General features: G+C 52.1%; 1 protein-coding gene across 3 annotated transcripts in view; it reads right to left on the bottom strand.

Moving 5' to 3' along the window:
* Positions 1–13,479, bottom strand: part of EEFSEC (eukaryotic elongation factor, selenocysteine-tRNA specific) — a 207,920-nt gene that overhangs the window by 19,040 nt on the left and 175,401 nt on the right. For 2 of the 3 annotated variants that reach the window (XM_084886932.1, XM_084886934.1), the window contains one exon: positions 10,216–10,372. The exons of the other annotated variant lie outside the window; for it this stretch is intronic. In XM_084886932.1, coding sequence (XP_084743058.1) covers positions 10,216–10,372 — 157 coding nt within the window. The remainder of the gene's footprint in view (positions 1–10,215; positions 10,373–13,479) is intronic. 3 annotated transcript variants of the gene reach the window in all.

Genomic DNA, 13,479 nt, shown 5'->3' with positions numbered 1-13,479 from the left:
TTCCTACTACAGGTTCTCAGGGGAATTCTCTCCCATTTCCCGAGGACCATGGCTATGCCAACTCTGCTGAGACTTCTGAGACCTGAGCAGGCCACTGGAAAATCCTGATATCCTTAATGCTTTGCCTTCACACGTGAGTGGGCTAGGGCTGATGAGAATGAAGGATCTAATCCTTGCCATCAGATCAAGCACCGTGATCCAGAAAAGGTAGGTTGTACAGCTGAAGGGGCAGGGCTCCTTCCTAGCCCGCCATGTGTGCACCATGGGGCTTCCTGTGAGGGACCTAAGACACAGGGAGACTCAGCCAGAATCTCAGCCTAGAGAAGCTCACTTCTGGGGGAGGCTCCCAGGGAGGCTCCTAGAGAGGCCACAGCAGTTCAGAGGACTCAGGAAGAGGCCGGCCCAGGATGCTAAGGGGTCCTGCAGAAGGTACCGTGCACTCTATTAAGGCTGAGGGTGAAAGGAAGGCCATTCCAGGAGTGAGAACAGCCTGGCTCAATCATTTGGCACATCTGCTGGTAGCAAACATCTGTCATTTCTACTACTTCGTGCAACAGCCCCTGGCTTTCCTTGGGGAGCAGAGGTAGAAGCAGGGTCCACCTTTGGGGCCGGGAACAGCCATGACCTCAGCTGTCTTGTGCATGCACCTAGCCCTGGCACTGTTTTGGGATGGGTATGGAGCTCCAGCACTTTGGTGGGACTACTAGGAGAGAGACTCTTTCTCACTAAGTTTGCAGCTGGCAAGGCCATCCGTGGGAGAGCCTGGCTAGGGGCAGCCACTGAGGAGGGAAGGGCTGAGCCTGGAGGTCACTGGCCAACAGGACTAGTAAAGCAGGAACTATGAGGACTGGCAGAAATATGTGTTTACAGTCAGGTGCTGGCAAGGGTCATCTGAGAGCCTGGACATTTACCAGTCCCCAGAGACACACAGACATGAACTTCTGGTCTCATCCTATACTTCATTCCCAAGTGACAGCCTGCAACCTCCATGCTCAGGAAAGGAAAGAAACTCACACTTACTGAACATTTATAAGGATCCAGGCACTTTATATACATTTCTCACCCATCTCAGCCCTGAAGGCAATAAATGCTCCCCTTTTTCATACAGGAAAACTGAGATCCAGGGCATTATCATAACACCCTCAGCAGTGGGGTTAAGACGAAATTGGAACTTCTGGAATTTCCAGCTGTTGGGCCCCAAGCTCAGGCCACATAGAGCAGATGGACAGAGGGTAACCTGTCAGAGTGGGGAGCAGAGGGGTAAGAGCAAGGACTACAGCCAGATAGCCTGGGTTCCGATCTTAATGCTAGAACTCAACAGCTGTGTGACTTTGGGCATTTTCCTGTGCCTCTCTGTGCTTCTGTTTCCTCAACTGTAAAATGGCAATTTCAATAATTCTAATTATGGTGGCATCTTCTGTCAAGTTTGTTGTGAAAATGAAAATACAGAATAGTACATGGCACACACTAAAAACTATATAATTGTTTTTTCACACATTTATTCCTAACACTGATCACTGAGTCACAAACACTAAAAAAATTCACCTGGTTTTGACCAGCTTTTGTCATTATGTATTTATTGAGTCCCTACTACCGTGTTTCCCCGAAAATAAGACATCCTCCGAAAATAAGACCTACTTACAGGTTTCCTTCTGAGTGAAATATAAGGCATCCCCTGAAAATAAGTCCCCCCCCGCCCCAGGCTAAACATGAGAGATTTGGTCCACTGATTCTGAAAGAAATGGAGTCACAAGAAATTCACCAGGAAATTCAGGAATTGGATTGTTATGATGATGTTCCAGAAGATGATGACATGATTGTCATTGAATAAACGAGTAAATTCTTGATACTGTAGGATTCACAGTTTGTCTGGTTTGTGTTGACAACTACCGTACTACAGTACCGTATACAGGTTATAAATTTCCTTTATTTTCATTTAACAATAAATGTGTACCGTATTCTTCTTCATGGAAAAATAAGACATCCCCTGAAAATAAGACCTAGTTCATCTTTGGGAGCAAAAAATTAATATAAGACACTGTCTTATTTTCAGGGAAACAGGGTACTATCAGGCATGGGGTTGGGTCTCCCTGAGTACCCTCCCCCCCAATCTGCTAGTGAAACTACAGAAGTACCTACCGAGGGAATGGTTCAAATTCAAAGCCTGAAGCATGAGAAAGGCATGTGAAAGTGCAAAGATGACTTCGTGAGCTGTGTGGCCCTAGAGAAGGGCCAGTGTGAGTCAGGTGACTCTCAGGGAAGACGCAGCATAAACTGAGTGTGCAGGGTGCCACGTCTGAGAGACTCACATAAACAATGCTGCCACTGACTAAATGTCTTCTCTGTGCCAGGCCCTTCACACATGCTCCAAGCGGCTGTTCTCTCAGCACCTCATGAGGAGAGAGCGCTGATCCCCTCCTACAGACCACACTGAAGCCCAGAGAGGCAGCATGGCTCCAGGGGTCAGGGCTGCTATTGAATGGAGCAGATTCAACCTGTTACTCCTTACGCTGAGCTTTCTGTCCACACAAAGTGACACCTGAAGAAGTCCTGGAAGGTCCACTGTAGTGTCACAGAAGGGGGGAGCCTGTGGGTGGCTCCCCTTTACCCCACCCTATTTGTAAGCTTTCTCTCTAATGTAACCAAGCAACTTTTATAATGAGTGAGAAGTGGGTTAAGATAAATACATGACACATGGGTCTTTCTGGTTCCCTACCTCCATCCAGAAGTGACTGGCTCCACAGACAGGCAGCTGAATGAGCAGCCAGTAGTCAGACCGCTCTACAGGAGAGCTCCCTGGGGCTGTGCAGGCAGCAACTCAGACTGTTGAGCCCTAAGTAAACAAACATCAGGCCACAGAAGCCCTGGTCCCTAACTTACTAGCAGGCAGCAGCAACAGCACACTTAGCAAAGGGCCAGGGCCCCTGTGAGCCGTGGACAGGAGCTGCTTGAGTAAGACAATGGCCACCCACAGTTCACCAAGTGCCATCTAAACTCAGCAGGGTCTGTGGCCTGGTGAGAAGGGGGAGAGCAAGAGTAAGGTGAGCCCAGACCCTACCTAGAGCAGCAGCAGCAAATCCTGGGTAAGCACTGACCTCGCCATTGGAATACCAGGTTCTCTCTACCAGCCTGTCCTGCCTGCCTCCAGGTATCTTCAACTTCTACATTCTGCTGGGGTCCAAACCTACACGCCTCCATTGCCTAGCTACATGACCTGTGCAGGGCCTCACTGAGACATCTGTTCAGTGCAGACCATGTGAGGCACTGGTTACAAAATCCTCTGCCTTGGGGTGGCTCTGTCATGGCTCCTATGGGGGGCGGTGACCAGTGTTATTGCTGTGGTTAGCACTTTCTCACCTCATCTTTTGCAGTGTACCCCATCAGGGGAAGAAGTACAGGGGAAACTCAGAGGTGGATGCAGCAGAACCTAAGGCAGCAGCAGCAGCAGCAAACTCTGGTGAGCACTGACCTCACCGGGTACAATTTTAGGTGCCTGTGTGGATAACTTGTCTCATCCAGAATGGCTGCTGTGCAGTGTGGCCCTGGAGTCAGCGGGTAAGACCTGAGCAAGTGATTTACTAGTAACATGTGGACAGTTCCCAGCTCCGAGGGCTGTGGGAGAACTCTATAATGTAATTTAGGGAAAGCATTGAGGAGAGTCTGGCACGCAGCAAGGGCTGAACACTGGCCAGCAGCAAGGGCTGAAGCAGTCCGTGCTTGACCTTGCCCTCCTGCTTCAGGCTCTCCTGCGTTCCAGCATTTGGCTGGGGAGAGATTTTCCTTGGCGAGCCATCCTACTCCTTGTTAATAACTATAACGGCAAGGCTTTATGAACACGTGACCTGTTTCTGTTAATGAGGTGGATTCATTTGTGTGGAAAACTGATGCACGCGAGGTTCTTGCTCCTCGCCCATGCCTTTGGTGGCCTGGAGGTTTGGGGGCGTGTGACTAGCTGCAGTCCAGGGCACTAGGTATTAAGACCCAAGAGCTGGCACAGCCATTCTGCAAGAGGATGTGGGTGGCTCTGGTTTCTGGGACTTGCTTTCAGATATTTAAGACTGCTGCTCGCCAGTGGTTATACATCAAGGCTTTTTGGAGAGAGTACTTAGCTAATCACAAAAGTGTCACCACTGCCTGAAACATTTAAACAAATACTCAGTTTGCTCTGATGACTTTAGGCAGCATAAATTATATGAAAAATAAAAATTTTCTCTAAAATCACAAACTGGTAAAAAATTGGAAAGCTTAGGAGATTTATAAACAAAGAGAAGTATTTCCCAAAGACGTTTCTCTCAGCTTGTAAGAATCCAGGTAATGGTGCTGTGCTCCTAGCACACGTCAGGCTGCAAAAGCCTCTTGCACCCCTAAGGCTGCTGGGTCAGATCTCGGGGACCTCCCACCACCGCAGTGCCTAGAGAGCATCCCAGGACACGAGGCCTCGGGATGAAGCAGGCACACTGCTGTGCATCGCTGTCCCAGGGCAGTGCTGAGAAACCTGAGGCCTCCGTGGGACCTGCCCTGCTGGCCATGAGGCACCCAGAGGAGGCCTCAGGTGGAGGCTCTTTGAGAAGCCCCTTCCTCACCACGGCCCCTCCTGGCCTGCTCTCCAGCGCCCACTGCCCCAGTCTCGGGGCCTACGCTTCACTACCTCCTATCAGCTGCCAGGTAGAGCTTTCTGACTAGGCCCCTCCCTGCATACAGGCTCTGCAGCTTCCTCCTTCTGCATAGACTGGTGGTTCTCAACTGCGGCCATTCAGCCTTCCAGGAGAACATCCAGAGAAGTCTTTTGTTATCACAATTGGGAAGGGGGTCCGGGGTGCGTTACTGGCACCCAGAGAGCAGAGGCCGACCCGCAGTGCACAAGGAATGACCCAGCCCCAAATGTCGGTGGGGCCAAGGCTGATGAACTGACCTGACAAAGGCCGATGCCAAGCATGGGGTTCAGGGCCTCAGGCCTGAGGCCTGGAATTGAAGATGAACAGAGGAGGATCCCTAGGGACTCAACTGTGGTTGATTCCATGTAAGCTTTATTTAGAAGAAAAAGTCCCATTGCTTTAAAATAAAGTTCCAAAACCACCATTTTAAACACCCCAAACTAAGTTAGTAACATAAAGAACATTTAGAACAATGTCATACATATTATAAGCAATAAATATGCCACCCTTTCTAGCCTCTGTGTTAGAAGGCTGTTTTCCCTGTCCTGAATGTCCTTCCCTTCCTTTACCTGAAAAACCCCTCACCTTCAAGGCCAGCTCAAGCCTTACTGTGCCCTATTCCACTCTAGAAGGGAGTGGTCGCGCATCCTCTCTGTTCACATGGCTCATAGCACGCTACCATGGTGTTGGTTACTTTCTGTAGACATCTCCAACAGACTGTGCCCCCTGGGAAGGGGTGGGCACCAATTCTCTGTGTGTTCAGGTCTGACTTGAGCAAGGGGGAGGGGGATTGACAAGGAGACAGACAAAGGGATAGAGAGGACTCCGAAGATTTTGGGAAATAGTAGCTCTTCCTTCCAGACCCTGGCTTAGCCCCATGCAGCTTTGGGGAGGGGATGGACCCCTGAACTGGGGCCAATAGAGCCAGCCCTACCACACTGCTGCCAGACCAGGGCCTTAACCATGAGTTGCAAAGGGACCTCACAGTGCCCTCCCCCAAGTAGGCCACAGAGGTCTCACATGTGAGCACACCCTGCTTCATGCATGGGCACAGCTGCCCTGCACTCCCTTCACACCAACTATCTTTAGTTCACAGGTTGCCTCCATCTCCTCATTGACCCTCCTAACAATCACCTTAACCAGTGCTCACACTTACATGACCACAATGGGCAAATGGACATTGTAAGCATCCCAAGTGATGCACTAAAGACACGAGATTGTCGCTGTGAGATTCCTTCTACATATGCACACCAGAACCTAGTCCTGAGGAAATACCAGACAGACCCCAAGAGCACGTCTGGAAAACAACCCACCGAGAACCCAAAGATGTCATCATCATGAAACTAAGAGACATTACAACCATATGCAGGGACAATTGGGGAAATAAAAATGGACTGTACCTTAGGTCATATCATGGATGTTAAATTTCTCAAATGATAATGGTATGGTGGTCCTAGAGGAGAATGCCTTAAACCTTAGGGGACACATGCTGAAGTATACAGACCTAACCGAGTTCCACAGCTAACATTTAAATAGCTCAGCACATACACAGAAAGCAGATGTGATAAGATATTAACAATGTAAAATCTAGGTTCAATAAACTATTCTTTCAACTTTTCTGTACCTCTGAAGATCTTCAAAAAGTTGGGAGGAAAAATCCTCAAAATAACTCATCTTACAGACGAGGAAACCGAGGCTCACAAAGGTTAAAATTCTAGTCAGGATTCCAGCCCAGGTCTGGCTGACTCTGAAGCTCTTGTTCTTTGGAGGTACCCTGCTTTCAGTCTCCCAGAAAATGCTGAGCAGCACAACCCCAGCCCTGCCAACGTCTTTCAATAAAAGTCAATTTGCAGCGGGCTAAGAATTCCGATGAAATCCTGAGGACAGGCTGCCCAAGAATCCTCTCCAAACAGAGTCTACAGTTGTGACTGGGTGGGTGGGTGGGTGCAGAGAACACATTTAAAAGAAAATCACTTTTATGTCTAACCCTGGAGGGAACATGCCCAGGGCCTGTTTATGGGATAACACCACCACCCACAATCTCAGGGCTCCTGTGGGCTCTCACTATGGCACCAAGATGAGTCTTAATTCTCTTTGCTGGGTTTTCCAGAAGCTGAATGATGCCCATGAGAGAGACGCACTCTCCCCTGGGGCCTCTGGGTCCACTGGACCAGCCATCTGCTCCTCAGAGTCTTGGGGTGCCCTTCGGGGCAATAGGAAGAGGGCTGCAGCAACAGGAGGAGGTAGCACGTCAAGGACCTGGCACCAGCAGGCCAGGCACAATGACCCACTTTTGAGAACTGGAAGATTTCATGGAAAAATCCAGTTTCCTAGTCTCTCTTGAAAAACTGGAGATCTGATCACACCGTCATCATCTTGCTTCCTGAAACACCCACAATGGAAGTGAGTGGTAACTGCCTATTAGGTCGAGATGGATCCCCTGCACAAATCTGGGCTCCTCAAAAAGCTTGCTGCATCCTACCAAGGCACACATAACAGCCTTCTGGGTCATTTCAGGGTTAGGAGACTGTTTCGGAAGATGAAAGTGCATGCATATGTTTGCCTTCACTCCTAGAGTCAATAAGCAGTGACTCATAGCTGTCACCAGTGACAAGTCCATTCATCCGCTCACTTGGCCCTTCTCTGGCTGGATGTTGTCTAAGAGATTCTTTCCCCTGCACAGTGGATGTGCAGGGCTGGCAGGAGCTGCTGTCCAGCCCACCATCCAGGCTACTTCTCATGGTGGGAGCTGGTGCCTGAGGCACTGACACGGAATGGAGAGTGGGAGCAGCAGGACAGCGCTGGCCAGGTGAGCCACAGAAGCCCAGGCCACTGCTTTATCAACCGCCAGGCAAGGGATGTCTCCCACCATGTGTGTGCCCCATGGTGCTGAGCCTCTGAAGCCCTGATGGCTCTAAGGGCCAACTGGGGGAGGCAGATGCTGCATACCCAAAAAGACGCTGGGCAAGGTGCCCCCCCGCAGCTCCCCAGGCCCCACCTGGAGATGTAGATCACAAGACCCAGCTTTGATATGAAGCACCGGCACCGAAGCAGCACTCAGGAAGCACGGCGATGTGATGACACGGCAGAAGTAAGACTTGTCTGGAGGAACCTCACCTCCACCTGGCAAAGTCCTCCGACTATTCTCTCCACCTGCAATGTTACCCAGAGGGCTCCTAACTCATCTCACAGGCCTCCCACCTCACGGAGGCAACTTTGAAGGGAGCAGTTATATAAACGTGGGGCTTTTCAACGGTGAGGTCCCCAAAGACTTCCTGGGAAGGCTCCTGGGGTGACAGAATGAGCCATCCGTTAAGCCACTCTTATTTCCAGGAGTGTCTTCTGGGGAAGCAGTGGGCCTGAGTGTCAGGACCCATCTCTTAGGCCTGCATCTGCAGTGCCATAAAACACTGTTTGCATCTTACATGTCAGTTTCCTTTCCTGAATCTGAGGCCCGAGTCACTACAGGCCAAAACCAGCCAAAGCCATGTTTTGTTTGGTTCAGAGAACTTCAGTTATTAATCAGGAAATTTTACATAAAAGTTAAATCAGGTAAAATTTCATCCCTGGGTCTATATTCCATATAACAGGCGTTGGCTAGATCCAAGTAGTTCTCTAGGTCCCCACAGTCCCCACCACTCACTATTGCCTACACCTAGCCTCTTCAACGCCTGCTTGGCCCTGTCAGCATCTGGCCTTGAGGTCAGGGGCAGATAGGAGGACACCCAGAGGCTCTCCAGTCTGCCTTTCCCAGGGGGGTCACCCTACAGAGCCAGCAGGGAGGCTGGTAAGCTGAGTTTGAACCAGCTGCACCCACGAGCCAGGAGCTGAGGCAGCCCCTGAGCTGCTTCCTGCTCCGGAGAGCCTTACACTGTGCAGCAGCACAACCCCGGCTCCTCTACCCAGCATCCTCCAGGTGCAGCCTGCAATGCTGTCCTCCTCCACCTGACACTGGATGGCTTGGGTTTCCTGAAGAGTCTTTCACAATGAAGGCACTTAAAAATGGTTAAAAGTAATGCTCTATGGGAGGAATCGGCAGGAAAAGACAAGCAGGAGGTGGGGGTGGGCAGTGGGGGTGGATGGCCTGAAGGAATCTGACCAGTTATATTTAATAAAAAGCTTAAAAGCCACAAACAGGAAGCAGACCTATTAAATAGACAACACTGATCTAACAAAGGAATGTGAACTCGAGTTGACTGAAGCAGCGTCACCATGTCTCCCCTCCCTCCACTCCCACCCAGCACCCAGGGCCCCCAAACAAGCCTCCTCCTGCGTCTGGCCTATTCTGGGAACACCCCCAACTCGGAGTTTGCCTTAGGCTAGACGAAAGGGAGCTGAGGGGAGGTCAGCACGAACCTATCCACTCCCAAAGAAGCAAACAGACGTGCCCGCCCCGAGCAGCCTGGGGAAGGGGCAGTGCTGTGGGGCAGCCCTCCCTCAGGCAGCTCTGCTCCCAGCACCTCACCCTCCTTCCCAGAGAGCTCCACAGGTCCTGGCCAGGGCCTGGGACTGAGGCCTGGACACTGCCTGGCTCACGCCCTGTGCATGTTCCCGGAGCCCAGAGCAGGGCACTGGGCACCCAGTTTGGCTGAGGACCTGAGCAGCTGAGCACTCAGGCCCTTGAAGCTGTGTCAGGGCTGGAGGCTCCCCAGCATGTGCTGCCTCTCACCTGCCATAGGGAGTCTCTCCGGCTTAGGGTGATGAGGCCCAGGCCCACCTTGGCAGGGTCTCAGGGCACAGACAGCACAGATAAGTGTGCAGGGAAGCACCCCCTCCCTCATGACAGGGCAAGTGCTACACATGGTCTCTGGACTTCAGGAAGGTTCGGGAGGCAGGGCTCCAGCCGGGCCCGAGGGAGAGCGGAGGTGCTGGCTTCACCGGTGAGTTGCCAGGGCCCTGGGAGCGTACTGCCTAGCGGGGGCCAGGGCACCGCCCTATCTGGGGATTTTACTAACAGATCTACCCACACACCTCCACTCTCAGGCCACTCCTGCCCGGCATCCTTCCCTCAGGACCTTCTCACTGGTCTCTCCCACTGTCTGCAGTAAGTTCTTCCCTGGGATTTGTGTGGCTCCCTCCTTTCTTTGGTCAGGACTCCACTCCACCGTGACCTCTTCAGAGAGGCTTTTCCTGACTGCCCCGTCCGAGGGCACACTCGCCAGTCCTCCCGATTTATTTCTCTGCCCCAGTCTATCTTCACTCAGTGTGCTCACACCTGGCCCCTCCCATCCCACACCTCTATGTCTGGAACACAGTAGGATGTCAGGAAAACGGGTGTGGGCAGAGCGCATGAGTGACATATCCACAGTCACTCCAATGGTCACAGTGAAGTGAGAACTCATATTCAGACCTTGGCTCCTGCTCAAACCAGATGCTAACTCCACACCAGGCTCCTCCAGGACCCAAACTGGCTTTCCAGCCACAAACGTGGGACCAGAGGCCATGATGGACTGAGCTCTGCACGGTGGCACAGCAAGCCCACGCACTGTCAGGGCAGAGTCGCTGCTATTTCTCCATGGCCTGCCAACCCCCGAGAGCAAGAGGAAATAACCATACTCACCAGGGATGTTGATCTTAAACTTGCCACTCTGGCCGAAGGAGCTGTCAATGACGCCCAGCTCTCCAGTGGACAGGTGTACCTTGAGCCCCACAAAGAGCTGGATGTTGGTCTCCTTTTTGAACAGGGAGCGACCGATCACACTGTAGTCATCTATTACCTGTTCCCACACCCAGCCCCGGAGAGAGAAAGCATCAGTGTGTGCTGGTGAAGGCCAAGGCCCGTCACACCCTCCCTGGTAATCAGTCCATCTTAAAGATAATGGAAAGCACTGGAACTATTATGATGACTGGCCCCTTGTCGTCATCACCACCCACAACCACGGACACCTACAGAGCCCAGGCTATGTGCCAGGTGGCTGTGAAGGCTTCAAGTGAACACATAAGCTTAGCCCCAGGGCAGCAACATGAGGGAGGCACTTTCTCTACTTTATAGATGTGGAAACAGAGGCACAGCAGAGTTAGGCCATCTGTCCAAGGTCTCAGAGCTCCTAGCTGAGAATGCAAAGCTGCCCTGTCTACACCTGCCTCTGTGTGGCTACCATGCCCCACCTGCCCCCAGCACTAGTCGAATGATAGCTAGAGGTACTCTTCTCATGAAAGCTTTCCTGGATAGGAAGGCTGAGAGGATGATGTCCAGTCCTGAGCCTGAACCCTCCTCACCCTCTTCCTGGCTTCCACTCCCATGAGGAATCTCTGAGAACCTGCCCTCTACCGCCCCATCCTGCCACATGCACACACATTTCTGCCCAGAGCCCCCTTCCTGGCCCGGCCTACATGTACTCCACAGTTCCACTGCCCCCTCCTCTGTGACACCCTCCTGTCTCTATCCCTGCAAAAGTCCAATTTCCCTCAGCTCCCTAGAGTTTGTGCCAGGCCCTATGCTGTAGAGCTTGCACCCCTTCGCCTCCTGGTGGAGGCCTGGGCTGAGAGGAGGAACATACATGTGTATGAAAGTCAGCAGGGTGCAGCCTTGATTTCATGACAAGCTATGTTAATCTTGAACCCTCTCCTTAAGGGAAAAACTGAAGTGTTACTCTCCCCTTCCTGAGGCCTCTCAAAGCTCAGATTCTCCTTTGGGGAAGATGGCATAGCCAGGAGACCCCCACCAGATGGCCTCCCTGTCCTGCCCAGCTCATCTCCAGGGCCTGTGCAGAAAGCTGCTGGGCCTCTGTGTAAAGAGCAGGATGTGCCTGTGTGCATGCATGCATGTTAAAGACCAGACCCTCTCCCAGATGACCGCAGCAGGGCTGACACAATTTCTCCCTGAGCTCTGCTGCTCTTTGGAGCAAGGCCTATGCTCCACCTGGTCTCTGTTGCACTAGGTCCTGCACAGGAGCCACGGAGAAACTGGGGGGTTCCTTCTGTTGTCCAAGCCCCTGGCACGGGCATGGGTTCTTTCTGGGGACAGAGTCTGGTCTGAGCAGGCACTGGCACGGGCAGCAGCATGAAGGCCAGGGGTGCTGCCAGTGGTAGGACTTACTGCCTTCACTGGGCTCTCTTAGGGAACTCCTGGGGACCCCTGAGGGTTGGGCTGTCCTCAGCCTCAGAAACATCTCACTTCTGCCCAAGATTCATCCAAGAGCCCCAGACAGATTGTTTTGAAAAGGAGAAACTGTCCCATTTACCCTAAAAACCTTTTGGAAAAACATATCCTATTCTATTTGATTCATAGCACCAGATAAAAGGTACTTGCATTCCTCCTCTCCAGGGTGATGGATGAATCGGATACAAATAATGATAAGAATAATCATTTCCACTTGCACAGCCCTTTATAATTCACAAATCTCATCCCCACACACGAACTCCTCCTCATTCTTCTGGACTTGGCTTCAGCAGAGCAACCTTTGCAGGCTGGGCTGCTGTGGGCTCTGCCCTCCCCTCTCCCCCATTCCCCTCCGGCTCTACCCTGACTGTGGGTGATGATGTTCCCACTGCAGCAGGCGTCCAACAAGGCTGCTGGGTGAACTGAATGCACATGGTTCCTCAGACCTGCAGGACAGCAGAGTCAACGCGAACAGATGTCACCAGCCCCAAGTGTTTTCTCATACTTCCAGGTCCCAGGACTCCAGTCCCATGAGAGGGCCCTCTATTCACATTCGGCAGCCCAGCCAGGTGCAGTAGGTATCCAGAACCAATGGCTCTGCACTAGCCATTCCCCATTCCCCATGACTGAAGGGCTCACTGCTGTCTCCTGTCCCCAGCTCAGCCTCTGCTGCTAAAGAGGAGTGCCCCTTGGCCCCTCAGAGTCCTTCAATCCTCAGAGCTCCTCAGCCCCCCAGCCCCAGAGTCCCTTAGCTTTGCTCACTGAGACATTAGGGGGCCCTTGAGCACCTTTGTCTACAAGAGTTTTCATTCCTATTTCAGAGCGGGCAGAGCGAGGCCAGAACAAGACCTGAGTGGGCTGCGGTCACCCGAGGCAGCGGCCCAGCAGAAATGCAAACCCAAGTCTGCAGGGCCTCTGGCAAAGCAGAGCAGCACCACGGCTGACTCACGCCAAGCTGGAGAAGCGGTAGGTAATGCTGTCAGGATGTCCTGGTCCTACTGGCCTTGACTATACTGAGACAGATATGGCTGAGACACAAGACCTGCCCTGACGCCGAGGCTAGCTGAGAAACAAAAAAGGACAGTGCGTGCATGAGGAGCTTCCATCCCATACAGAGAACCATCTTTTAAAGGCACCGGCGGAACCAAACAAGCCACCCAGGCAGGTGTCCTCTCAGATTGCAGGTCCTCACCACATTCACAGGACCGGCTGCTCTTCTTCCACCGAGAGTGTGCCACGCACATGGCATGTAGTAAACAACAAACCTAAGCTCCTGCCTCAAGGGATGCAAGCATGTCCTTTGTCCCACTGCCTGTGGACCATGCACTGGCAGAGACGGGGTGTCCCCTCCTTTCTTTTGGTTATAAAATATTAACCTAAAAAGCTTAATGCCACAGAGACAGCAAAGGACCTACCATTCCCTAAGCCAGGGTCATGCAATGAGGGCAGACTAATTTTATTAACTTCTGGGAACTTCAAAAAGCTTCAGGGCTTCCATGGCAGATGGTGAAGACCCCCGACGCTGGTTTAAGTGCTGCATAGACAGGTCCCGGGCCAGGAAGCGGAGGGCTCTCAGCATTCCTTGTTTACATTCTCCTCTGACAGAGCGGGCCGGTGGGCGGGCAGGGCCTGTAATCCCGCTGGTGTGCGATGCCGTGCAGTTCACTGACCTACATTACCACAATATTTATGTAAGCCTCCGGGATAAGGTTGGAGTGAACA

This window comes from Pipistrellus hanaki (assembly GCF_964339955.1).
Source record: "Pipistrellus hanaki genome assembly, chromosome: 6".
NCBI lineage: Eukaryota > Metazoa > Chordata > Mammalia > Chiroptera > Vespertilionidae > Pipistrellus > Pipistrellus hanaki.
This window is presented reverse-complemented; position numbering and strand designations above follow the sequence as displayed.